The following is a 27677-nucleotide window of genomic DNA, read 5'->3' as shown; positions in this document are numbered from 1 at the left end:
TACATCAAATAAATGTGAAGGGTATATGTCTATACCTGAAACAAAGTTAGATATACAGCCATCTGCTTCGTGGAAGCCAGACTCGCATCCCCGAGCTAGTCGGACAAATGGGCGAGCGTAGCAACACCCCAAGCATATATGGCACACGCGTGTACATCTCTAAATAATAGTAGGTAAGACACGCGTATAGAAGTGACACTTTTATTTGCAAAAATCGTGCATCCTACTAGATGCAAGAGATATGCTCTAGCAGCATAGTCTCAATGCTACGAGTGACACCTCTGAACATATATCTCTCTAAGCCAGCTAAGTCTGACTTTCGGACCACGTGCATCCTCCATCTCAGCACCAACTACGCCACCATCAACGCTAAGCAGGTCTACAAGGGCCGTCGAGCCTCCTCAAACTCCAACTCCTCCAAATCACATAATTGTCCCAGTACCGAGAGGTGAAGTAAAGTGGAGACATCGTCAAGAGTGATCGACAACTCCCCTACAGAGAGATGGAAACTACTCGTCTCAAAGTGCCATTTCTCTATGAAACCAAGCAACAAGCCCTTATCAACGTAATCATAGCAAATATTTGTGAGAGGCATCAAAGAGGAATTCAACACAATGTGTTGAATTCCTTCGACGCACGGTCCTAACTTATTAAATATTTTACCATGTGAGATCAACTTCAGTATCTCCCCTCGATCCTACACAACAATATTTAATATCATTTGTATTAAAAAAAAACTTAATAATTAAAAGGTTTAAACCCTCCCTTGGTCCTCAATTTTGTATGGAAATCTCAGTTCGGTCCTCGTTTTTTCATCTGTCTCAATTGGGTCATATTTTTTGTAAAAATGAACACATTTTACCCTAACCGTTAAGTTGTCACAAACGGCGTTAAGAGGTGCTGACGTGGTGTACAGATAATATGTTGATGTGTATTATTTGATTACGTGTACTTTGTTATTTAAATAAGCAGTGTTTGACATAGCACAAATCTAATTGTCATTTGATCTCTTCGTCTTGTCTAAGCACTTGATACTCTTCGTCTTGTCTAAGAAATTTGTGTTGATACTCTTCGTCTTTTTTTTAAAAAATTTGTGTTGGTGCAGTAAGAAGCTCTTACTTTAGGAATTTCTTCCATTCTTCTTCCTAGCTAGCCGCAACAGAGGGTTTCTCTTCTTCAAAAAGAAAAGGGTTCTCCTTTTGACCAGTGTTGCCGCGCACCTCTGTGGTCGGCCGAAATCGCTGTCGAAACCTCACCCATGCTGGAAACGCCGCTGTCACCTGCAACGTTTCTCCCTTCATGCGCTGCGACTCCTGAACTGTGCTCACCTCCACGACCAAGGCTCGCCACCAACTCGCCACACTATGCCACTGCCAACGCTCATCGTCACGTCGCCGCCGATAATCCTGGTCGTCGCCGAAGGCATCACCGATGAGGGAAAAAACGCACTCCGTTATGTGAATCCTGAGCCATCGTGATCGATTCGCCTCTACTCGGAATCCACACTCGGCGCCAGCGATGTCATCGACGATTATCTTCTTATTTGTACTGTGTTTTATTGGGTATGGATTTGGGGTTTCTGGTGGTTGGAGGTTGAACATGGTTGTGGCTAGGATGTTGAATCTGTTTTTTAGTGTTCTCTGTTATTAGGGGCAATGAATAGGTATTGATCAATGGGTTTCAGGTCCTTGTCTCTTTTTCAGGTGACGATCAGTGTTTAAATTGGGTGATGAAGACATTACAGAGCCCAAATAGTATCTTTGAAAAACATATTTGTATACACAATAAGTACAAGAATTAAAATATTGAGTTGGGGTTGTCCGCAAAACCGAAAGAGATATGGGGAAGAAGATAAGTGCTCGCGTGAAGGGAGAACCTTTCCCAGAGTTGGGGTTGTTCGCGAGACCGAAAGAGATATGGGAAAAAGATAGGTGCTCCCCTAGCAGTCCTCTTGCACGAGATCAAAGAGCCTTCAAGCTAGGTTTTATTTTTTGAGAATTGGGAGCAAAAGTCTGAACCTTTTGTTCAAAGTTCACAAGATAGATTGAGAAAAAAAACCCTAACGTATTTAGAAGAGGAAGAGGGACTACCCAGATTGGGTTATCGAATTAAAGAGAGGATAGCAATATTTGGAGTTCAATTTAGGTTTTCTGGGTTAAATTAGGATTAAATTGGTTTAATTACATTCCCCATTTCTTCCATGGGGAGGTTTGGTGGCCGGCGACTTGCGACGAGGTCCATGGGAAGCGAGTCTCTGTTAGAAACCAATTTCTTTGTTAGATTAGAAATAATTTTTGCCACGTCAAATACTGTTACTTTTAAAAAAAATCCACATAATCAGACACTTTTACATCAGCGTGCACCACGTCAACACCTCTTAATGCCGTTTGTGACAACTTAACGGTTAGGGTAAAATGTGTTCATTTTTACAAAAAATATGACCCAATTGAGACAGATGAAAAAACGAGGACCGAACTGAGATTTCCATACAAAATTAAGGACCAAGGGAGGGTTTAAACCTAATTAAAATTTAAGTTATGCGCTCACCCGGCCTTGCGAAATACCATAAGAAACATGCTGAACATAGTGCGTCAGCAATGAAGCATCACGTGGACCTCCAAGAAATCCACCGACATCCTCCTCCTGTATGTCAGGAACATCAACATGTTCCTCCTCCTGAATAGGACCCTCATAGGCCTGATATGCCTCCTCCTCAAACACTCGATCCTCGGCTATAGGGTCATCCTGAATAGGAGTTGCACGTCTTCTTAGAGCCGAAGCTGTAGGTCGTCTCCTACCAGTGCTGAACTCTCTCCTCGAGAACTCTCTCCACGAGAACTAAAAGATGCACCTCGTGTTCTTACCATTTCTGACAAAAACATTTTTAATTAAGTTAATAATTATTTCATTAAATTAATATTATTTTTTTTTAATTTAATAATAATTATTTCATTAAATAAAATAATTTTAATTTAGATATAAATAAATAACAAATTATAAAAAAACACTAAATTTAAATACTCTATAAAATAATTAAAAATACAATAAATTAATAAACTAAAAAAATAAAATAAAATAATTACGTGACAAATAAATTGAAAATAAAAAATTAAATAAAATTAGTTGATAAAAATAATTAAAAACTAAAAACTAATAATAAACTAAAAACTAAATAATATAAAAAAGAACAACAACGAATGTCGCATATCCGTTTAGCCTTGAAACGGATGTTGATACGAATATCGACATCCATTTCAAGGCCAAACGGATATGCGACATCCGTTCATGACCTGTTATCTTCTTCCTCCGAACACACGCACACCCAGAGAAAAAAAAACACAACAAAACACACGAACAACAGCAAAGATATTCAATACATTTACAAAAAAGAATTTAAAAGAAAGAACGAAACGAAGATGCTAACCTCTCGTAGACCCAAGACGCGAAGCACCACCGCACACACTGTTTCACCGTTGCACCGCCGCACTGCTAGACCGCTGCACTGCCGATTTGGAAAACGGATATGGAAGAGTTGGGGGTGGGGTTGATGAGAAAACGGATATGGAGGAGAGAAAGAAGAGATGGGAGATGAGAAGAGCGGATGTGGTGGAGTGGAGGGGATGGGAATCTGAATCTGAAAAGAGAAAGAAGGAGAGTTGGAAGGTGGAACCGAATGAAAAAGTGAAATTGGGTAGAAAGTTAGGCATTGAGTTTAGGGTTAAAAAGTAAATAAAATTATTTTTGTAATTAAAAATTTTTTGGAAAAGGTTGGAGAAGTGGAGGGAGAAGTGGTGGTGGTGGAGGGAGCAACACCCTCCTTTTGACAATGGGCAAAATCCACGGAATCTTAATAATGAAAAATAATTATGATCTTGATTTCAATGATTGAAAATTAAGTTCTATTATGCAGTATAGAAATAAGGGAGAACTATTCATCAGACACCAATGGTGGCGAAATTATCTGTAATATATATTAACTATTATCTAAGATATCGTTCTTATCCTCTATAGACTACTGAACATCATTGGCATTTTCTATCGGGCAACTATGGCAGTGGGGTACACGTTAGAATGACATTTTTCCATTTGTAATGCTTGCAAACGAAACATTTTTCAAAGATGGTCACCGAAGTTTGGAAAAAGAAGAAGTGACGGAACATAGCGTACGTTGCCCTTGCATTTAGCTTCACTGAACCCTATATAACATGGGTTTTCAATGGTTATAGTAAAAAGAATTTACATTTTCCAAATACATCTACAAATGATATTTGTATTTATTTATGCATTATAATTTTACAACATCAAAATGTTAGCTTTTTCCAGTAGACAAGTCTTGAAACTTAACATCTAGTTCTTCCCCGAAGGCACTACAACAAACACAAGCAACCTTCAATTATTGTTTTACAATTTGCAGTCATAACAGGATCCTATTGCAGTGTATCGAAAAACCTTTGTTACAAGCCGCAGTTTTTAATGTTTGCATGAGAAATTATTTTTAACTTATGAGAAAAGCCTTTTTTTATTAACATTTTCAGAAATTAGCCAGAGCTTTAGCAAGATATCAAAACTTGAGGCAGATGAGTTTATTGGTAGAAAATCACGAGTCTGTAAGCAGAATACAAGTGCAAGAATTCCCAAACTGTGCTGTTATACATACACACATACATACATACATAAATAAATAAATACATATGTATATGTATGTGTATGTATTGCAGAAAAGTGTCTTTAGAGTCCAAACTATTCTTGTTCATGAAACCCCTTGAATAGGATACAATAATTACCTAACAAGAAGGCAATACATCAACTAAAATAACTGGCGTTTTTACACGACTCATACATAAAGAGAAAAAGAAAACAACGACAGGATCTGGCTTCACTGATTCAGAATAGAGAGGGATCTATGAACTTCCTTGAGGAAGTACCTGCTCTTTGCATTGGTGACAGAAGCAGCAGATGAAACTGCTGAGCTTTTAGGTGGTGAAATGACAGAATCATTAGCGCTAATCTCCCTCTCATCTTCACTAATAGTGTCCAACATCTTTGAAGTTCTGTGCCTCATCACAGTAACATACTGTGGTGGTGCTACCTCCATGAAGAACCTAGCAATGCGGGAATTCGCCATTCTTTTGGAAAGGAGAGAAATTGTGCTGAAATTGGTTTGATTGTTGATGATGGGAATGAAGGGATGAAGGGTTGGATTTATAAGAAGTAGCTAGAGTTACTTAACTAGGCTAAGATTGAGTCAATGGTCTCAATCATAAAGGTTAAATCAAAATTTATCTGTTAGTGCCGTCTCTAGCTTTTGGTATTAATTGCGACGCAAGATTGTTTTCCTAACTTTTCCTTGTGGATAACTTTCCGGTGGGACCTGAATGGTATGTGTCAAAAGGTGGGTGGAAATTTCATATCCTTGGAGATATGGTTTTTGTTGGGTACAGTTCTTACAAATATACACTTTTTGGGGTTTAGTGAAGGGCTATTTTAGGATGCCACGTTGCTTCTGATGGGTATGTGAGCATGACATGGGTGTATATTCGAGAAATTTTGTTCATACATTTGTTTATTTTATGTTGGTTGGGTTAGTCTTCCAAGTTTCAGGGCACTGATTATTGGATCTTGAATTGCATTGATGTTGGAGAATTTTGATTGAACGAAGAACATGGATGCCAAGTGTAGCATCATAGTTATAATTGGCGGTGAGGTTCCGACAACGTTAATAGGAGGCAAGGGCAATGTGCTTAAAACGGTTAATTATTGAAGATATTATTTTAGATTGTTTTGGGCTTTAGGAAATTTCTGCGGTCCTATAAGAATCTATAGCAATTGATTTTAAGTGTTTAAGTAGTAAATATTAACAACTTTCTTGATAGTTTGTCAATTTTAATATATTGTAAAGGTTATTCAGATAATAGTTTAATTTGCCTTATGAAACCATTGAGTCATATATAATTTTTTTGTTTTTTTTTTGTCTTTATGTCTATTAGGGAGTATATAGGTTAGACAGGATACAAAAATTATCAAACAATGATTGGTTTAGTTCTGTATTGAATTCGAGGGTAGTGTTTGGTTAATTATTTGCCATAGTTCCTCAAGTTTTAATCACTGGGCTTATCTAGACAGTTAAAAACAATTTTTCACTGTGACTGTAAAAATATTATTGAATCATCGTTAAAAGTATTTTACAGATAACAATAATCATATTTAACTATTATTCCAAGCTGAAAATTTAACGACAATTAAATTTAATTGTTATTGAAATTTTAAAATAATGACGATACTGTCATCAAATTTTAATTAGAATAAAAAAAATTAATGAAAAAGATTTATAATGTTTTATTCTTGACCTTTGTTATAAACCCAATAAAAAATAAAAAATATAATAATAAATTGATTATAAGAACCGTTGTTAAAAGTGAGGGTTTTTTTTTCTCAATGTGACATTTATAATTTCATCTACCTAAAGCCTATCACAAAAATTTTATACAAAACATATAGTTCAACATGTATAATGTATGAATACTCTAACAGTAACAATAAAAGTATTCTACCAAATAATTCTAAGTCTAACTCTAACACCTTGTACTTTTATATATGACAATAAAATTATTTTAACAAATAATTCTGAGTCTAACTATGACATCTTATACTTTTATATCTGATAATAAAGTAATTTGTCCTTGAACATATTTTAATATTCTTTGATGGAACAATTGGTCATCATTAAAATTCTACAAAAATAAAATGAAGTTAAAATTAGGATATATTAATTGAATTTGAAACTAAAGTTAATATATATTGGGTTATAACATCTTACATCATCCCAATTACTTCGATAGCCGACTTGCACAATAATTATCATCCATTGCATGATGTACTATTCACACTCGTAGCTCCTAGTTTGTTTATTTCACTACACCCATAATAAAATTATTTAGATAAATCAAATGATAACACAAAAAGTCAATGATAAGCTATAAATACCTTAACAGAAATCCATGTGACCTTTTGAGTTGTGGTAGTTGATCTACACTCAATATACTATGTAAATTAAAGACATTAAGCTAAAAAGTTCAATGCTAGGAAACATTCAATTGTATATTAAAAGTCAATGTAGTCGTAGGTAGTAGGGGTTTTTTAAAATAGACTTACATGTCTACTATACTTCTCATGTGAGGGAGAGGCTTCTAATGCAGGGAGAAAAATATATAAGGTACGATTTGATACTAATAGAACTAGTAATTGCTAATGAGGACTACGTTGAAAATTAATTAAAACATATATCTTACCAAAATTATAAGTTATTAAATAAGCATAGACTTACTTATCTATATATAAAACATGGTAAACTTGTTTCTACCCTTGCATTATAGAATTAGTGATGTACATTTTTGTTTCTATTTTCTTGTTATCCATCAAGGTCATGAACTGAAGGTCTATAAACTCATATGTGTCATCATTTCCCTCTTCTAAACACAAATCATACAAGTACTTAAATTTGATATTAAACACATCAAATATCTAATGAAGTAAGAAATAAAAATGACTTTAAAAGTTAACTTACATCATCCATAACTAGAGAATATATATGTTTAACTCCTTATTTCCTGCTAAAGTCTTCATCAAATCATATCTATATAAACCATGGAAGGTCGCTATCTTTGCCAAAAATAGTGGCATCCCAAGGAATCACCATGGTTGTAATAACCTCTGTCAACATGGCTATTGGATCCTCCAAATTTTTTAATGCATGCAACTCTGTTACATGTTGCTACACACAAAACAAATATATGACAGGATTATATATTACATATATAGCAATATTAATGGAGATACAAATTGATTTAACGTGTGATGTAACCAATTCAATCTATGATGTCATCCTCATGAGATGTTTCAGTCAAGCGATGTGATACAATACCAACAATCCCTAATGTCAGTATAAGAACTACAACATCAATTGCCAATACGGTCTCTACCATAACCCTTACCAAATAAGATGGGAGACATTCACCATGCAACATGGTGGAACCTTCAAAGCACTTCCCATGAACCACCAATTAAGAGGGAGATACATAATCAACCAATGTGTACAACTCACCTTGACAACCAAAGCCAATGTCAAACCTCATTTTAATTGTAGTTGAACAACTCCCTTTAGTATTGGCTCGGAGACCGAGAAAAAGATCGAGTTACACCATACTGGGGAGCTTTTGCAAGAGTACTAAGCTCTTTAAACGCTTGTCAAATGTTTCCATCATCACTTGCCACTCATGTCTAATCTACTCTCGTTCTTCTCTCATCTTTTGTCGTAACTACTCTACCAAGTCAATTTTCATCTTCTTCAAAACTTGCTCTATAGAAACATTAAACGATGAATGAGATTGGCTTACGATGAGACTTCAAAATAACCTCAAATCCTCACACCATATCCAACAGTACAAACACATCTAGAGTGTTAAGGTCATCCAAGAGTAGTATTAAGAATATCCTCTCGACCATGAGGATTTAAAACCACCTTGTTTAACTAAAGAATCGTATAACAAAAAATCATATATAATTAGAAAACTTTTTATTGAATAAAAAGTTTTATTAAACTATCCAAACACATCTACTTATAATTCACTAAGTTACCCATATGATTTTTCGGAATTCCATGTTTCCAACTTTTACCTTCTCAATGTAAAAAAAATTCATCAAAATTCAAATAATATCCACGAAAAGATTTATTGGTCAGCTTAATTGAAATGCTCACCTTAATCAATTATCTTTTATTTCTTTCAAAATTTATTTAATGCTTCCCTCAAATGGTATTATAAGGAATATATAATTAAAAACGTAAAAAGGCGATAAAGATTAATTCCTGTTTTTCATTATTCAAATGGATCCTTTAACTATTTTCTGTAAGTTTATTAATTCTTGTTTTCATCCAATTTAAAAATTCGTAATTAACACTGCTCAAGCTTTATAGGCTACTTAGTCCTACAAGGCTTGCCTGCACATTTTGAAGGAAAACCATTTTAAAAGGGTTGGGATTCAGCACTATTTCTACGTGCCAAAATCATAATTAATAAGTGTTTAAATATATATAATGTTTTGCATAAGATTTATTTATTTAATATATAAAAGATGATGCTGTTTAACGAGTGATTACGAGTTCGAACAAACTCGCTAATCCAATACCGTCACTGGATTCATTACTGTCCTGAAAAAACTATCTTAAGAATCACATGTCACTTTAATGTCTAGAGTATTTGGAATTGTCATTCAACAGTAGAGTACATTATTATTATTATTATTATTATTATTATTACTATTATATTATTATTATTACTATTATATTATTATTATTATTATTATTATTATTATTATTATTTTAAATGAAAATAGTAAGGTTATAAAAAACAATGATATATTAAATAAAACAGTAATAAATATCATTCTACAAGAATCTTAAAATAGGTTAACTCTAGTAAAGTAATAAAATAAATTAACTTCACTATCTATATAAATCATTGGCAGCCATTCCCGTGAAATACTTTTTCTCTTTTCTCTCTTTCTGATCTATTGACAGGACTTATCCTTGGGCTTCCTGCGATTCTCCAATATTATCTCCTTTAATTTTGATAGTGCTGCCAACAATGGAACATGTCAGAGACTTAGTACATGTCTGGTTTGGCATCGAATTAAGTTAAACCAGAATTTGTAATCTACATCCAACACATTTAAGTGAAAAAAGTATTGTAAGTAAAAAACAGCATAAAGAAAAAGGTTATTAAGAAATGTTTGGGTTCACCCAAGGCCTATGTTGCTACGCATAAAACAGTGTCTTTCTGCAGCTCCATGGTTTTTTTTTTTTTGCACACCCATATAAAATAAGTTACTTCCTAGACTATATAATCCAAAAGTCATTTTTTTATTTATTTTCGGACTACTGTCTGAAAAAAACAAAAGCACAAATTGAGAATTTTTGAGGTACAGGAAGAAATATATTTTAGTGTAGGAAATAGCTGCGGAGCTGACTATTATGCATAATGGAATCGTGACACTGAATAAGAAACATCCAAGTAACTTTTAAATAGCAAAAAGATAAAAGAAATCATGCATTAAGCTATCCCAGGTCCATGCGCTATAAAATTATCATATTTTAGAAATCTTATGAAGGGACAAGTGTAATATTATATATTCAATCCTTTTCTGGGTATCAAAAATCATCTCAATTTATTAGTTCAAATACAATAACCTATGGTATTTTTTTATCATGAAGACTACACGGACACATCAGAAAAACAGCCCATTGGATCCTTAGAAATTTTAAAACGTTTCTTATATTTTGTCGGTATTTTAAAACATGAATTTGGTGGTATTTTCCCTCGATTTTATTTTTAATTTTTTAATGATCCATCATCCATCCATCTATCTATCTATCTATCTATCTATCTATCTATCTATCTATCTATCTATCTATCTATCTATCTATCTATATATATATATATATATATATATATATATATATTTATATATATATATATATTGTATTTTCTTTTGTCCACAATACTTTCCCATAACCCATCATGGCTTTCGATTCTCACAACATTTTGGGGTTATCGATATTTTCTATTATCTCATATCAATATTACGAATTATCAATATTTTCTACACCTGCTCTGTTGTGTGATAATCATAGTGCACTCTCCATTGCTCACAATCCAGTTTTCCATAACCGTACCAAGCATATGGAGATTGATGTTCTTTTTGTTAGAGAAAAAGTCACGGCCAAACAGTTACAGATTTTTCATATTCCTGCTCTTGATCAATGGGCAGATGTTTTAACTAAACCCCTTTCTTCCACTTGGTTAGCTTTACTATTTGCCAAACTCAATGCGAAAAGTTTCTCTGTTGATAACTCTTCACCTTGGGTTTGAGGGGGACTGTTAGTGTACACAGTAAATAGTTGAGTTGTATCTAATAGTTAGGGGTTAACTATACTGTTAGAACACTAAGACATTTTATTCATATATGAAAAGTGTAAGTTACAAGGTTATGGTATTCTATATATATATATATATATATATATATATATATATATAGAATACCATGACAGAACACAATTACACAATATAACCCACTTCTCAAGTTGGGTACACACACAAACAACATCAAACAACAACATAAACATAATACATTTTAACACTCCCCCTCAAGCTGGAGCATATAAATCATATGCACCAAGCTTGGAACATATAAACTGAATCCTAGGCCCTCTTAAAGACTTAGTAAAAATATCTGCAAATTGTTCATTAGAATTGACAAATTCTGTAATGAGATCCTTGGACAATAACTTCTCTCTGATGAAATGACAATCAATTTCTATATGTTTTGTTCTCTCATGGAACACTGGATTGGAGGCAATGTGAAGAGCTGCTTGGTTATCACAATACAACTTCATAGGCTTGTTTTCACAGAATTTTAATTCTTGAAGGAGTTGTTTGATCCATATAAGTTCACATGTAGCTATGGCCATAGATCGGTATTCAGCTTCTGCACTAGATCGAGCAACAACACTTTGTTTCTTGCTTTTCCATGATACAAGGTTCCCTCCAAGGAGTACACAATATCCTGTAGTAGATCTTCGATCATTCGGACAACCAGCCCAATCTGCATCACAATATCCTTCTAACTCAGTACTTCCCTTGTTCTCATACAATAGTCCATGACCTGGATTCCCTTTTACATATCTAAGGATGCGGACCACGGCATTCCAATGATCAATATGAGGATTTTGCATAAATTGGCTCACAACTCCCACTGGATAAGAAAGATCAGGTCTTGTTATGGTGAGATATATCAGTTTTCCAACCAACCTTCTGTATCTTTCTGGATCTGAGAAAGGTTCACCATGGTCTTTCATTAACTTTTTATTTGAGTCCATAGGACTATCAATGGGCTTGCAATCTGTCAGACCTGTTTCCTCCAAAATATCCAGGGCATATTTTCTTTGTGAAATGATGACTCCTTCTTTTGATTGTGCCACTTCAATACCAAGGAAATATTTCAACCGACCTAAGTCTTTAGTTTGAAAGTGGTTGAACAAATGATCCTTTAATTGAGCAATTCTTGCAACATCATTTCCTGTGATTACAATATCATCAACATAAACCATTAGATAAACACATTTATCAGGAGTAGAATGCCCATAAAACACTGAATGATCTGCTTCACATCGTTTTAATCCGAATTGTTGCACAACATGGCTAAATTTACCAAACCAAGCTCGAGGTGATTGTTTCAAACCGTAGAGTGAACGACGTAATTTACAAACTAACTTAGACTCCCCCTGAGCAACACAACTAAATCCAGGAGGTTGCTCCATGTATATCTCCTCTTCCAGATCACCATGAAGAAAGGCATTTTTAATATCCAACTGGTGAAGTGGCCATTGTCTAATGGCAGCCATGGCAAGAAATAGACGAACACTACTGATTTTGGCCACCGGAGAAAAAGTATCACAATAGTCGAGACCATAAACCTGAGTATATCCCTTTGCGACTAGACGAGCTTTAAGACGATCAATGGCACCAGTAGGACCAACTTTAATAGCATATACCCATCTGCATCCCACGGGTTTCTTATCAGGAGGAAGAGGTACAAGGTCCCAAGTGCCACTTTTGTCAAGTGCCTGCATTTCATCAATCATGGCTTGTCGCCATCCAGGGTGATCAAGTGCCTCACGAACATTATTAGGAACTTTGATGTTAGAAAGGGAGGAAACAAAGGAGAAATATGTAGGAGACAGACGATGGTAACTTAAAAAATTATAAACAGGATAAGGATTTCGAGTAGATCGAATACCTTTTCGAAGAGCAATAGGCCAAGCTTGATTTGAGTCAAGAGAGGACGAAGAGGATGAAGGATCCATGGTTTGAGAATCTGATGGAGAAGGAGCTGAGTCTCGAGGATCTTCAGGCACGGAGGAAGGTGGTTCAACAATATCTTGTGCATTCTGAGTTTGAGCTGAAGATGGAGAAGCGGGAATGACCAAGGGATCACATAATGGTATAGGAAGCATCTCTTCAACAGATGAAGGATACTCCTTGGAAGACAAGAAGAAGGGTGTATCCTCAAAAAAGGTGACATCAGAAGACATATAATACCTTCTTGTGGAGGGAGAATAACATCTATATCCTTTCTGAATGCGAGAATATCCCAAAAAGACACATTTAATAGACTTGGGAGAAAGTTTATCAAGACCAGGAGAAACATTATGGACAAAACATGTACACCCAAATACACGTGGGGGAATATGATATAGGGCGTCATTTGGAAAAATAACAGAATAAGGAACTTTATTCTCAAGAGAGGAAGACGGCATCCTATTGATTTGAAAACAGGCAGTGAGGATTGCATCCCCCCAATGATGAACAGGAACATTAGTATTTAACATCAGAGAACGTGCTGTTTCAATAAGATGTCTATTCTTTCTCTCAGCTATGCCATTTTGTTGTGGAGTGTGAGGACATGTTGACTGATGTAAAATTCCTTTGGAAGATAAAAATGAAGAAAATGCAGTAGAAAAATATTCCTTAGCATTATCACTTCTGAGAATTTTAATTGTCTTTCCAAATTGATTTTGAATTTCATTAACAAAGGACATAAAAATGGCTAAAAGTTCAGATCTCTCTTTCATAAGATAAACCCACGTACATCGAGAAAATTCATCAATGAAGGTTACAAAATAGTTAAAACCAAAGGAAGTAACCCGACTCGGTCCCCAAATATCAGAGTGAATGGTAGAAAAAATAGACTTACATCGTGTCTCAGATTTCTTTGGATAAGAAGATCTAACATGTTTTCCTAACTGACAAGACTCACAATCTAAGACAGGAATGTGTTTAAGACTTGGAACCATCAACTTCAGCTTAGACAAATTTGGGTGACCCAAACGATCATGTAAAATTTTAGGAGATGAAGTTGAAATGCAAGAAACAAGAGAGGTAGGTTTTAGGAAATACAATCCTCCTGACTCATATCCTTCTCCAATTCGACGACCCGTACCATGTTCCTGTATGACAAAGGAAGTAGCAGTAAATGTTATAGAACAATTTAATGAACGTGTCAATTGACTCACGGACATTAAGTTATAAGGACAATGAGGAATATACAAAACAGAATTTAAGTTCAGTGAGGGAGATAAAGACACTTTGCCGATTCCTTGAGATGTCAATTTGGATCCATTGGCAATAGTAACTAACTGAGGAACTTTTTGAGAGGTAATGGAGGAAAACAAACGAGTGTTACCAGACAAATGATTTGAGGCACCTGAATCAAGAATCCATGAATCTTGACATTCCGCAGATTGTGAGATACGTGCACTTGACATACTTGGCACTAAAGGAAACTGACAATGGCCAGTGGATTTCTCAAACTTGTATCTCAAAAATTCTTGATACTCTTCATTTGAACATTGCACATACCCACTTCGACTACTATGGCATCCTCCATTAGCTCCGTTCCTTGAAGTGGCAGATAAGGAGAAATTAGTTTTAGTAGACGATGTCATTCTAGATTTGTGAGTAGGATCCAAAAAGAAACAAGGTCTTATGACTATGGGAAATCAGAATCCCTCTTCAACCATACTAAGAAATGAAGCTCTCCAATGTGAAATTTAAGAGAGAAAACCCTAGGTGCAAACAACAACTACCAAACCAGCGAAGCAAGGGGCCAAAACACGCTGAGGAAGCTACGAAAAACTGTCTGCAATGGCACAGTGTCGACCCAGCACAGAGAAGGCTGCGCGTGAGGAACACGCGCCGGAGAGTCGCCGGAAACAGGCGGCGCGTGAGGACCACGCGCCGGGAACTTGCTGGAGATAGGTGGCGCGTGGCGGCGCGTGAAGAGGAGTCTGCTCTTGACTCCGACGATGTTGGCCGTCGCTCGAGAAGACGGTCCAGATCCGCTGGTCACCGGTCAAAACCGTGACGGTGGCCGGACGGTGGCCGGCGTAGATCGGAGAGAAGCTGCGCGTGGAGGAGCGTGTGGAGGTTTCTGAGGAAGCGGCCACCAGGGTTGGGTCGCGCTTCACTAGGCGAACCTAACCCTCAACTTTGCCTGACAAACGGCGGCGGCGGACGGCGGCGGACGGCGGCGGCGGCGACGGTGATAGCATCGGCGGCGGCGGAAACTGGCGGCGACAGCAGTGGCACACTGGGTCTGGCTCTGATACCAATTTGTAGAAATTTTAAACGCTCTCTTAAACCACTTTGTATAAATCTGGGAAATGTACTCTTATTATTATAAATTTTCTGGACAACTATCCAGAACATACACATACAAACACAATACTTTAATCTCTCAAACTCACAAAAAACAACTCACAAAATAACAACCCAACACAAAGTGCAACCCCTCTTTTCTTCTCTGGTACTTCACGGCACACACACCACACTCTATTTTTCTCTCTTTCCACACACTCACAATATTCCTTTCTTTCTTCTCACACACAAGAATACCCACTTCTTTCTTTCTTCTTCTCGGTGGTGTGCCACTTGACAATACACTTCTCCCTCTCTCTGTTTTTTCTCCCACAAAACCGTGGGCTTCCCTTTCTCTCCATTCCACCACGGTGCACACACTTGTAGTGTGCCACACATTCTTGTTCCCATCAAGTGTTTATTTAACATAGTTAAAAGCACAAACATCCAAGATATGGTGGCTGATTTAGTGCTCACTTTCGGTGCACTTATTTCACGTACAAACAAAACATTTTCTAGTGCATGGGTCCAAACAAATATTTAAAGTTTACCCAACAAAACTCCCCCGTAAACTTTAAATGGGTCTTCTATTTCGACTTTTTCTCCCAGACCTCTTCTATCTGTTCTCAACCTCTACTCCCTGGATCGTCTTGGTCTTGAGTGTTCCGAATTCATCTCCTTCAAATTTTCAAACTCCCCTTCTCAGAGTTTGAAGCCGGTCTTGCCTAACACAGTTGTCCCGTGCATGCGTCTTTTGAAGATGCCTCCTTTGCTATCTTCTCACCACAGCTGGACTTCTCTGTCCTTCACTCGCGTCTTTTTCACCGCAACAAACTGGGCCGCAAATTTGCTCTTCGTTCTTTGTGGGTTTTCATTTCCCACACTCCACAACATCCCAAACGCCGGGATCCAAGAAGAACATTCATCTGCAGACTCCAATCACTATAGTTGACTCACTTGGTCAACTGAACCAGGGACACTGTTTGCAAGATCAACCATCTCTTACTCTCTCTCTTTTCACTCTCTCTCTTTTTTTTCACTCTCTTTTTTTTTTCGGACACTCAAACTCTCACAGCTCTGATACCATGTTAGAACACTAAGACATTTTATTCATATATGAAAAGTGTAAGTTACAAGGTTATGGTATTCTATATATATATATATATATATATAGAATACCATGACAGAACACAATTACACAATATAACCCACTTCTCAAGTTGGGTACACACACAAACAACATCAAACAACAACATAAACATAATACATTTTAACATATACTATGGTCAATGGTCAACTATAGTTAATAGTTGACCATATTAGACAGCTGTATAAATACTTTCATGTACAGATCTTTCTCATTAGTTGAGTTTCAATAAAATTTGTTCTCGTTCAACATGTCTCTACTTTCTCCTCTCTCTCTCTCTCTCTCTCGAAGCTTAACATAGAACTAGCTACAAAGAAAAAGGTTGTCCTTCACCAAACAAAACGTTCAACAATAAAAGTTATCAACGTAAGTCACGTTCAATAATAAATCGAAGAAACCCAATGCAAATCAAAGTTGTTGAGAACTTTGAGTGAGAACTGAGTGTTGTTGAAGTTGTTAAACATTATGGAAAACAAATGTGAAACAATCTATAAATGCCTTACGTGATTATAGCTTCTAAGTGCTTTTGTAAAGGTTCATCTTCTAGAGTGAGTGTTCTTTGTAAATCCTTCATAGTTGTGAATTTTAGACTCTTTGTAAGTCCTTTGTTGAGAGTGAAACTTGTATTCATAACAATTTTTGTTATATAATCTAGAGAGGTTGTGTACTCTGCCTGAAGGGGTATTGTGTACTCTGCCTGAAGGGGTATTGTGTACTCTGCCTGAAGGGGTATTGTGTACTCGGTGTTTGATAGGAATGAGAGGAGATGGATAGTTTACGAGAGAAGAAAGAAGACTAATTAGCTTTAATGACCTAACTGCTTTAACAGTTAGGGAAGTGCGGGAAAAGCAGTTGTATAAATAGATTGATTGTATAGTTAGAAGGGGCTTTTTGAGACTTTGATTGTTGACAGGCCTTAGACCTGTGAAGGGGATTATGCCCCTGTATCTTGGTTGTACAGACTATCCTTTGTGAATAATACCAGATTCTTTTCATTCTTCTCTGTTTCTTTGTTGTGAGAGGTTGAGAGAGAGTTCTTGATCAGGTTTCTTGTTCGGAAACCTATCAGTGTTGAATCTTAAGCGTAGATTAGATGATAGTTAGATGATAGTCAAGTGCGGCATGGTGTACACATTGTAAGTCAATAGTGGCTTGGTGCACTCATTGTAAATTAGGAGTTTCTCATTGTAAGATAATGAAAACTCTGCTCCAAATCTAAAGTGTATTAATGTTTGTCTCAGTGTACTAATTGTAAGTCAAGAGGGGAACACCTTGAAGTTGGTAAAGGAAAACTAAATGTAGTCCAAGTTAGGGGGGAACCAAAACGTTTCGTTGACTCTTTCTATTGCACGGGTTTTCAACTTTTTGTCATCATTAAGATGTTTACGAAAGTCTTTGTAAACTTGTTTGAAAAACTGTTAGATGAGCTCTATTCAAAACCCTCTTTCTAAAGCTAAACCTTTTACATCAAAATTATCCAAGCTAGAGCTGGCTGATATTTTTTTATCTCTAGCTTGTAAGGGACATCAGAAAAAAAGCCCAAGTTACAAAATCAGCCCATAGACGATCAATGGTCCCAAGATCAAATCCAAGTTCCAAAATAGTCTAGGACTTTCTTTTGTTATGTTTTTAGTGAGCTGCATTAGACTGTCATTTTTGTCTCTTGGATTCCCATCTTATCCTTTTGATGAGCTGCAATAATTCTAGGCTGTATATCTTTCTTTTTTTATTGCAATGGTGACTCAATTAAAAATAGAAGCTTTCACAAATACTGTGTCTGCCTTTTTGTCCCTTTATCCCATGTATGCATATTCGTTAAGCTATAACAATGTCAATGCAGTCTATCCACCCATGGCAATGGTTGAGAAAGGTGCTTGTGCATTACACACCAAAAGTCGAATTTCAAATATTTACCTGATTGGTAGGTACTATGAAGTTCTTCAATCAAATGGGAAGGAACAGTATGCTCAAGACAAGCACTAGCCTCAGCCTTTTTCATCAACCTCTTAAACCGTCCAACCTGGAATGAGACAAGTGTTGACAAGAATGATTTAGGAAAACAATATTCAGACTCTAGTAGTGACAAATTATATTTGTGAGTCATTGGGATGAAAGAGTGCCAACATAAACTTAAATAAAGAATGATAAGTATCTATTCAAGCCAAAGCAGCAAGTGCTGGTATCCTTTTCATAATTCAAGCCAAAACAAATTAAGTTCAATCTTTTTGTTAAAAGAAATCCAAAAAGATAGAGAAGAATACAAAGAGCCTACCAGATAAGAGATCTTTCTTAATTCATTTACAAGAAACAAACAACACAGCAGAAAGAAAACATCAATGAAGAGCACCCAATGATAACAACAGTCGTAATCCACTAAGTGAGTTTGGCTACTTGAAACGCACCATGCCATTGAACTGGGTTAAAATTCAATTCTCAGGAATGTAATTCTGCATCTTTGAGAAAAACGGCATTAATATATATATATATATATATATATATATATATATATATATATATATATATATATATATATATATATATATATATATATATCCATGTGCATAGCACCAAGGACAAGTCACCCACCTAATCTAAATTAGTGATCAGCTTAGTTGATTAGTGAGTACAAAATGTTACTAAAAAAAGAAATTGTTGAATTTATTAGTAAAAAGAAAAACTATTAAAATATATATGTATATATCATGATCATAGTACCGAGCATAAGCTACTGAACTAATCGCCTAATCTATATTAGAGATCAACTTAGTTGCTTAGTGAGTAAAAAAACCTACTGGGAAAAGAAAGTAATTGTTGAATCTAGTTAGTAGTCATTATGAAGTCGTAATTTAGCCTCTTTCATGGCTCAAATGTCATAAAACTCGATCTAGCACAACAAAAGACCATGAATGAGACAAGAGAACTTCATACCTCGTCATTTGACATCAATGTAAAGCAACGCCCAGTCTGGCCAGCTCTTGCAGTCCTGCCAGCTCGATGAACATAAGTCTTTATGTATTTGGGCATGTCATAATTAATAACATTTCTTACCCCTTCTACATCCATTCCACGAGTCATTGCATCAGAAGATACAAGCACTTGAAACTGCCCTTTTCTAAATTCATTCAGTGTCTTGCTGTAGAGAAGAAGCATTTTTTGTCAAAACACTGGGCCTGTATAGTTTTCAATAAATTTGGGATATATCACTATTATTTCAATTTCAAAAGTACTATTTAGTAAGCCTTTTAATATATGTTGTTTCAAACAAAATGAGCTAATCTTAAAGTCAAAACTATAAACACACTACTCGTCCAAAGATGAAAAGGTCTTTCAGAACAAGTTTTGCATAATGTCCAGTCTACAAGGAGAGCATTTAGCTCAAAGTTTAAAACATCAACTAAATGTTTAGAGCGAGTAAATCAAAACTTACCTTCTTACACGTTGATGTTGGCGACCAGAATATTCTTTGATGTCAATTTGCAGATCTCCAAAACAATTCAGCAAATTGCATAGACGATGTGTTGAGTCCACAGATCTTGTGAAAACTATGCATTTTTCTTCTCCTAGGGATTTCAAAAGGGCAACCAAGTACAGGGGTTTGACCTTTCTTTCACAGATCTGCAATACATCAAAATATAAAAGTACAAAGGGAATTTTTTCATTATAACCAACAAAATTTTAAATTCATGAAAAATTAAATCTAGTAACTAGATAGCTGTAATACATGCCAAATTATGGTGACAAAGGCTCAAATGATCTCAATCACACCCTTTAGAAATTTAAAAAAAAAACAAAAAATCCTATAAAATGTCATACCAGTTTGAATGATTCCAAATTTTCTGGGAGCCTATACCGCATTTTGCCAGCACTGAGGAACAAAGGGTGATGCAAATTAAGCTTAACAAGCCTTCCTGGATCTCGAGTTAATGTCGCAGACAAAACCACCTTTGCCAGCCTAGAGTGAGGGTTAGACCCCCTCTCAACTCCACTACTACAGAAAAAATTAGTCAAGCAAAAGTCCGATGAGCATTCATTTGTCTATTAAATGAAAAGATAAAGACAATAGGAACTATAAAAACAATAACTAAAGATCAATTTAAGTTTTAATACTATAGTTTGACTATTAACACAGTAAAAGTGTTGAATTTAAAAACAAATATGAAAATTACACTATTAGTCTTCCTAATATTTGTTTTAAAAATTGAAAGTGTTGGTGACTATTAAGACTACTAATGCAACAATACAAAGTATAAAACTTTATAGCTAAAAAACTACACATATATTATTATTGAGTTATTTTCTGAATATTTTGATATGGAATTTAGGTGGGAAAGGTGAAAGAAACAGAAAGACTGGGTGAGGAAAGGGAAATAGGGAATAACAGAATCTAGAGGATAGAAAGAAGAGGAGAGATAGAGAGAGGTCAGAGACTCTATTCACTGTTGACTATCATTTCCATTTGTCTACATTCAGCTATCTAGAATAGAACAGCCAACCACATTTATACACAAAACATCTATGAACTAACAATAGTTGACTGAGTAACGATCATCATTGTCTTATTTATATTCATGTATCAAATTTTAAATTTAATCATTTGAAAAAGTTAGCCAACAGTTAAATGCTATTTTTAATTCCATCATTTAAGTAAAACAACAAACACTTGAATGCTACTATATAAATACCGATAAGAAACCAAAAAAGCATAGCTACATTTAGTAGAAGAATAAAACCATGCTTATTTAATATATTCTTTAAGTTTATTCAAATTAACATAGTTACTAGAACTATCAGAACATAGACAATGAAAGAGCAACAGTTGTCCACTTAACCAACTATATCCACTGGGCAACACACAATGTTTTCCATTTTTCATTGATACGAACATTTCAAGGGAGATTCAAATGAATTTTAAACCCACCATGTTCTTCTACTCCAGGGAGAATAAGGGAACCCCAATTGGAAAACATCATCACCACCATAATCATTGTTGCTAGATTGGGTCGACTTAAGTACGGTGGGCAACCAGGACTGGTAGTCCTCCCGGAGCAACCGATCAGCTTCATCAACCACCTAACACCATTTAACTTGTCAACATACACACAAAAGAAGAAAAGCAAAAAGGTTAAGGGCCGAAATTGGTTTCCATTGAGTTGAATTTCCACACAAGAAGATATTCATTTTTCCTATAAATTAAAAATCACGCCAAACAGTACTCGTGAAAGTCAATAATGTTACCACATTCTTTCTTATAAGAAACATACGATACAATAACCATTCCATTAAAGAGTGTCATGTAACTAATTTCACTACTCACAAGATAATGAAGATGCTTCAATGTGAAACCCCTAGACAAGTTGACATGGTCCACAAGCCTTCCGGGGGTTGCCACCAATATGTCCACCTTACTTTGAAACCAGAACGGAGACAAAAACCCAGGATCTACACCCTCCTCTTCGCCCGGTAGGTAAATGAGACTAGATATCTCATCAGCAACCGAAGATTGACCAACAGCCAACCCCACACGCAGGCCCAATGGCAATGCAATAGCATCGAAAACCTGTTTAACCTGCAAGGCAAGGTCGCGGGTGGGAACCACAACCAAAGCACGAAGGCACTTGACAGTGGAAGTAGGCAACAACTTTTGCACGATGGGAAGAGCATAGGCCAAGGTTTTGCCACTTCCTGTGGGCGAGTTTATACAAAGGTCTCGCTCAAAGTTACCTGGTCCAATAGTTTCTTGCCACAGCGCGACTTGAACCGGAAACAGATTTGATATTTCCATGTTCTCTAGCGCCGACTTTAATCTGGTGAAATTGAAAATTGTGAGTGGAATTAATTCGAAAGATTGATAGATAGCGTGAGTAATGCAGAGTGAAATCAAAATCAATGGATTGTAAGAGGAAGTACCTGCGGTCCAGAAAAGGAACTCTGCGGAGGGAGAGTTGTTCACAGCGAGTGACGTCGACGGGGTGGCGCATCCATGGCAGAACCGGCACACTTTGTTGGTTTTCTTTGTCCATTGCTTCACAAAAACCCTAAACCCTTTTCGTTGTAACGTAACATAGGGGTCGACGGAGGGGTAGGTAGGGTGGGCAAAGTGCACTAAACTGCACTTAACTATAAACAATTATAGTTAACTATAAAATCATTCAAGTAATCTAAACTGAACTAAAAAATAGTTCAAAAAAACTAAACTGAACTTTTTTAGTCCAGTTACACTGCAATAGTTCAGTTAACTATTTATTCAAGAATTCTGCATTCAATACATTGTGCACAAAAGAATATGCTACAGCTTCTGATTTAGGCATATGAAACACCAAATCTACACAAGGAGACACCCATTAAACAACATTTGGAAAGACGAAATCCAAATCTAATTAATTAGAACCTAAAAACAGATTTGGATTAAATCCACTCCTTGAAACTAGATGAGAGTTAATCTGTACAGAATCAAGGTCACCATAAATTAAAGAATAGAAACAGGTATGATGGAAGCATGCCGGGTTTCCATCAAGGTAGCAACCAATTTTGAGAATTAATCTGTGCAAAAAAGAATACATGATATGGAACTTAGACATGAAAGGTTCAAAGGAATCTTAAAATATACTTTAGCTCATGCAATCATGTTCTGCTTGTAAGTTCACATATTTTTTTTATTGTTGTATTCATGTTATGAAGGGCCATTTTTTTCACCTGTTTTCATAAACCCAAAAAAGAATCAGGCCTTGTGAATTCAGGGCAAACATCTTGTTTCGGGAGCTAAGGATAAAAGTTTTATCCAGGTATTTACTGAACTTAAATATTCTTGAATCTTGAACCATGTGTTAAGCAAACATTATAACTTTGTAGTCATTGAACTTCATTCATAAAAGCTTTATTTGAATTTTCAACGATGTCATATGTGACATCTAATGCTATTTGTTAGTTTAGATAAAGAAAAGAAACAACACTGCATCACACAGCTCTTTGATTAATAGTTATTAATGAATATCAGATATATTCAAGGACACCTAACCCTGGACCTGAATTTATTGAGAAGTACAAGTCTTACCTTACAAAGTTTGGATATGAGCCAAGCAAAATTAAAGATACACCACAGGATTGTGAAGTCATGTCCAATAGTCAGCTGGCTGCTATGATGTCTATGTTTGGAATGCAGCAGGCACTTACAAACTAATTTCCTGATATAGGACTGAACTCCCCTATTGAGCTTAATCCTTTCACTAGTGTATTTGACACTTTGAAGAGGCTTGTTGAGCTTTACTTTAAGTAGTAACTATGTCTTGTTTTAAGATATTTACTCCTGTAAACAATAGCTAGCTATCATTGATAGCAACCTATGTGTAACATGTAAAGTATAACCTACATGTATCTGCTGTAATTCTCTAGTATATCATGTTTTACCCTGTTTAAATTCTCACATTTTGACGACATCATCAGAAAAAAGCCTCATTCCTTGAAGGGAAATATCTGATGTTGATATTTGATATAACACAATAAGGTTATTAGAAGGAGGAATTACAAAGTTGAAGCACAGATATGCAAAAACAATGCTTGCCTCTAATAACCAGAGGTGAATTATTCAAATAATTGATTATGATAATTAATAAAAAACATAGAGGGAAAAAAAATTGCATTCTGCTGTGAAAAACATACTTACCTCAGCACATAAAAGCTCCTTGCTTGTAAATTGAATAAGTGCAGTTGATCCTACAACTTGGAGAATTGATTCTATCTACAAACAGAAAAACATCATAAACAAGTACTGATCTTTTAGAGCTTCTTTTACTAATTTTTCTCCTTTTTCATACAAATTTGACAAGACATTATTTCAATGGACCCCTGAGAGCAGAAAACAGAAAATGTAAACAAATCTATTAGAGCTGCTTACCATAGGCCTAAAACAAGATGAGGTTTTCTTTTTAAACTGATAAGCATATTTGTTATAATTGAAATTCATTTGATTGAATTTTTCCTTTTTGGATGAAACTTTATGAAAAGAGAAAGTCATAGATTGCAGAGACTAAAGATAATCAAACCTCAGAAAGGACAAAATGAGTTGCCAGTCTAGCAGCAACTATTTCCTTCCCACTCAACCTTCCTCCAGTAAGTGCCAAGAATTCACCTGTAACATTATATGCATGGTTACATCTCTAATGAGTAAGTAAAAGTTTAAAGACACTTCTACTGTTATAGAAGAATAAACAGCAAGGAAAATACAAGTGTAAGGGGAATGGAGGGAAAGCACTTATAAATTGATGATAAACTAGGAACTGAGGAATTGGTTTCAGATATGAAGTACTGAGACTAAATTCATTTGCAGGAAATTCAGATGGGGATGGGTCCTTGTGGGGAGCTAAGATATCCATCTTATCCTGAAAGCAATGGAACTTGGAGGTTTCCTAGCATTTAGGCCATTGGGAATAAAGATTGGGGAAGAAGTGGACCCCATGACTCAGGCCAGTACAACAATTTTCCTGAGGAAACTGGATTTTTCCGTAGGGAAGGAACATGGAACTCAGAATACGGACAATTCTTCCTTGATTGGTACTCCACCAAACTTGTTGAACACGGTGAGAGAATCCTTGCATCAGCCAAAGGCATATTCAACTCGCGTGGGGTGAAATTATCTGCCAAAGTTGCTGGAATTCATTGGCACTACAAGGCAAGGTCACAGCAGAACTAACAGCAAGCTACTACAACACTCGGTTTCATGATGGGTACCTAGCAATAGCAGAAATGCTGGCAAAGCATGGTGCAGTGTTTAACTATGATGGAAGAACCCCAGATGGTAATTTAAAACCTTTGTTGGAATAATAAAGTACCTTGGCCACGGATGATGAAAGAACCCTAGATGCTCCCTCCACGTACAAGCAATCGTTACCAGATGTCTAACAAAATGTTTGAACAACTAAGAATGCATTTCAAAAATGTTTGAACAACACCTGAAAAACATTCGTACCTAAGGGTTCTAGATTTGCTTCTCTTTCCATATAAAGGAGGAGTGTTCTCAGAATCTTCTACTATGGTGGTAGAACCTTCGACAGTTCGGCGACGGCAGAGTGCGGCAAAGCCTTCGACGACTGTTGAAAGGCTTTTAGGTCGCACTAAAAGTCAACAAAACGTAGTTCCCCACTAATGTAGTATAAGGGCAACCTAGGGTCTAATCCGTGGACTTGGTACTTGTTAAGCTAAAATTGTAGAATTAAGCCTATTTATTTATTTACTAAAAACTAAAGCTAGGTGGGGAAAAGAAAATAAAATCTAAAGAAAGAAACTAAATGATAATGCAATGCATGATTTTATCTAAAATGAATGCAAGATACCTAATATAAAATGATGCAAAGGGGAAAAAATAAAACTGTAATCTATGCTAAAGAAAGATAAATGGAAACAAAACTAAGAACATTAGGTAAAAGCAAAATTCCGGGGCAAATGTGCATTAGACTGGACAAAAGAATCTCAACTACTCTCAGAAAGACATTCTGAAAAGTTAAGCCCTCTTTGGGATCTTTTTAGTTCATAGAACTTACAGTGGTAATTCTCATTCAATCATCCAATTCTATGCACATCTAACTCAGAATTACGGCTTTAACCAGAGATATTAGAACCTATCTACAATACACAACCCAAATGAAAATATCCTATACTACGTTCAACAAGAACAAGCAAAACTCAATGAACATATCAAACCAAACCGTAAATTCAGAAAAGTAAATCAAATTGAACAAAATAGATGCGAGAAACATAAAGGTAAGATAAAAATCAAACAATAGCAGTGCTGGAAATTTAAAGGTGCAGAGAGAAACGTGAATTGAAACAGAAATTGGAAAGAGCAATTTTCATTAAGAACTGGAAATCAAAAGTACAGATACCAGAGTCAAAGATTCCATCGTCTGTCACCCAATGGAGAGATCAAAGAACCCCAGCGAAGCAAAGATCAAAGTTTCTACTTCTATGAAAACAGTAAATCTAAAACTAAAGCGAGAATTTGTAAAAACCTAGTCTAAGTATAGTGTCTGTCACCCACTACATGTACCTATTCAGTACAAAACTTCCCTTTTTATAGGGGAAAATCCAAAACAGAAAAGAAAAAGAAAAGGGGAAAGGGGAAAGAATCGTTAACTAACTTCGAAGCTTCTCGACTTATCTTCAACTAACTCTGCTTCATTCTTCAACCGTCAACCTTCTGTTCGAGCTCCGCACGTGCCTCTAACTGCTTCCAGTCCGATCAACACTATGGGCTTGCTTTCTTTGGGCCGAGGAGCTTCCGATCTAATCCAAGGAACTCACGTAAAAGCATCGTCATAACACTTCTTCTTCTTTCTGCACTTGAGGAACCCTAGCTCGAGGGTTGAGAGAATTAGGAGAAAACCTCCAATCTGATTGAGCCTCTTTGTCTAAATGAAAATGAAGGAAATGGACCCCTAAGGCGGCAACTGCCAAAACGCAACGCATCACTAAAGTAGGCCCAATTCCAGCCAGCAGCCCAATCAGCACCTGTCCAACAGCTAACTCCATATGTAGCAGCAGCATTCCAAAACACATCGTTTCATTTAGCTTCAGCTCATGGTCAAAAACAGCCCAATCCAGTGCTTTTAGTTCAAAATAGCCAACACGTTTCTTCAGCCACTGCTAGCCAAACATCATCAGCCCACTCTTATATTTGAGCCCCTTTAACTATGGGTTGATCTGCAAAAAGAAAAGAAATTAAAAAAAACATAGCAGCAAAACATTTTAAATTGTTATTAAAAAAAATACTATTTATTTAAAACTATTATTTATCATTTAAAAACACAAAATTAACATTTTTTTAACAAAACTGTAAAATTAAAGAAAAATTGCTAAACTAACCTAATTCTAGAAAATAAGAAGCTAAAAGAAACTAAAATTACCTTCTAAACACAGAAAAATAGGCAAATTTAGAGAGTTAACAACGATGGCGAACCTTCGACGACGGCGAACCTTTAACGGAGGTAGCCTTCAACGGTTGCAGCCTTCAACGGTAGCATCCTTCAACGGTAGCATCCTTCAACAGCGCAACCTTCAACAGCGCAACCTTCAACAGCAGCAGCGAATGAGCGGGATGTAAGGCAGAAAGCAAACGAAGCCCATGATTGAGAAAGCAAATAGAAAACCTAAACCGCAGTTAACTCTACTGAATATAAAATAAATTCAGTATTTTTAAACTATATTATTAATTAGTTTAATTAGTTTTTAATAAAACTAGTGGAAGTTTTTTAAGTTTTAAAAAGTATGGATAAACTATAGTTTAAGTT

General features: G+C 35.9%; 1 protein-coding gene across 8 annotated transcripts; it reads right to left on the bottom strand.

Annotated features, from left to right (window-relative positions):
- Nucleotides 1-9395: 9395 nt before the first annotated feature.
- Nucleotides 9396-26810, bottom strand: LOC108333979 (DEAD-box ATP-dependent RNA helicase 1). 8 transcript variants are annotated; one of them, XM_052871832.1, is made up of 11 exons: nt 26529-26808; nt 24438-24523; nt 23450-24133; nt 22306-22515; nt 21713-22202; nt 21317-21468; nt 20212-20386; nt 19826-20013; nt 19327-19531; nt 18313-18418; nt 9396-9632 (listed from the first exon to the last, which is right to left on the bottom strand). In XM_052871832.1, the coding sequence occupies exons 4-11, from the start codon at nt 22416-22418 to the stop codon at nt 9565-9567; spliced, it is 1497 nt and encodes a 498-aa protein (XP_052727792.1). In that variant the 5' UTR covers nt 22419-22515; nt 23450-24133; nt 24438-24523; nt 26529-26808; the 3' UTR covers nt 9396-9564. The 8 variants fall into 8 exon arrangements, 7 of the variants coding, with proteins under 7 accessions (XP_052727792.1, XP_052727789.1, XP_017425009.1 ...); XM_052871829.1 differs by having other exon boundaries at nt 22306-23701; nt 24059-24133; XM_017569520.2 differs by having other exon boundaries at nt 22306-22938; nt 24059-24133.
- Nucleotides 26811-27677: the final 867 nt, after the last annotated feature.

Source organism: Vigna angularis, chromosome 1 (genome assembly GCF_016808095.1).
Source record: "Vigna angularis cultivar LongXiaoDou No.4 chromosome 1, ASM1680809v1, whole genome shotgun sequence".
NCBI classification, from domain to species: domain Eukaryota; kingdom Viridiplantae; phylum Streptophyta; class Magnoliopsida; order Fabales; family Fabaceae; genus Vigna; species Vigna angularis.
The sequence above is the reverse complement of the archived record's forward strand: the minus strand, read 5'-3'. Positions and strand labels throughout refer to the sequence as shown.

Bases quoted from the DNA above. Each gene is read 5' to 3' on its own strand.
- LOC108333979 (XM_052871824.1), bottom strand. From the start codon at position 22,418: ATGGACAAAGAAAACCAACAAAGTGTGCCGGTTCTGCCATGGATGCGC. The intron at 22,203-22,305 runs GTACTTCCTCTT...CAATTTCACCAG, and splicing joins GTTCCTTTTCTGGACCGCAG to ATTAAAGTCGGCGCTAGAGA. The intron at 20,387-21,316 runs GTGGGTTTAAAA...TTTTTTCTGTAG, and splicing joins CCCTGGAGTAGAAGAACATG to TAGTGGAGTTGAGAGGGGGT.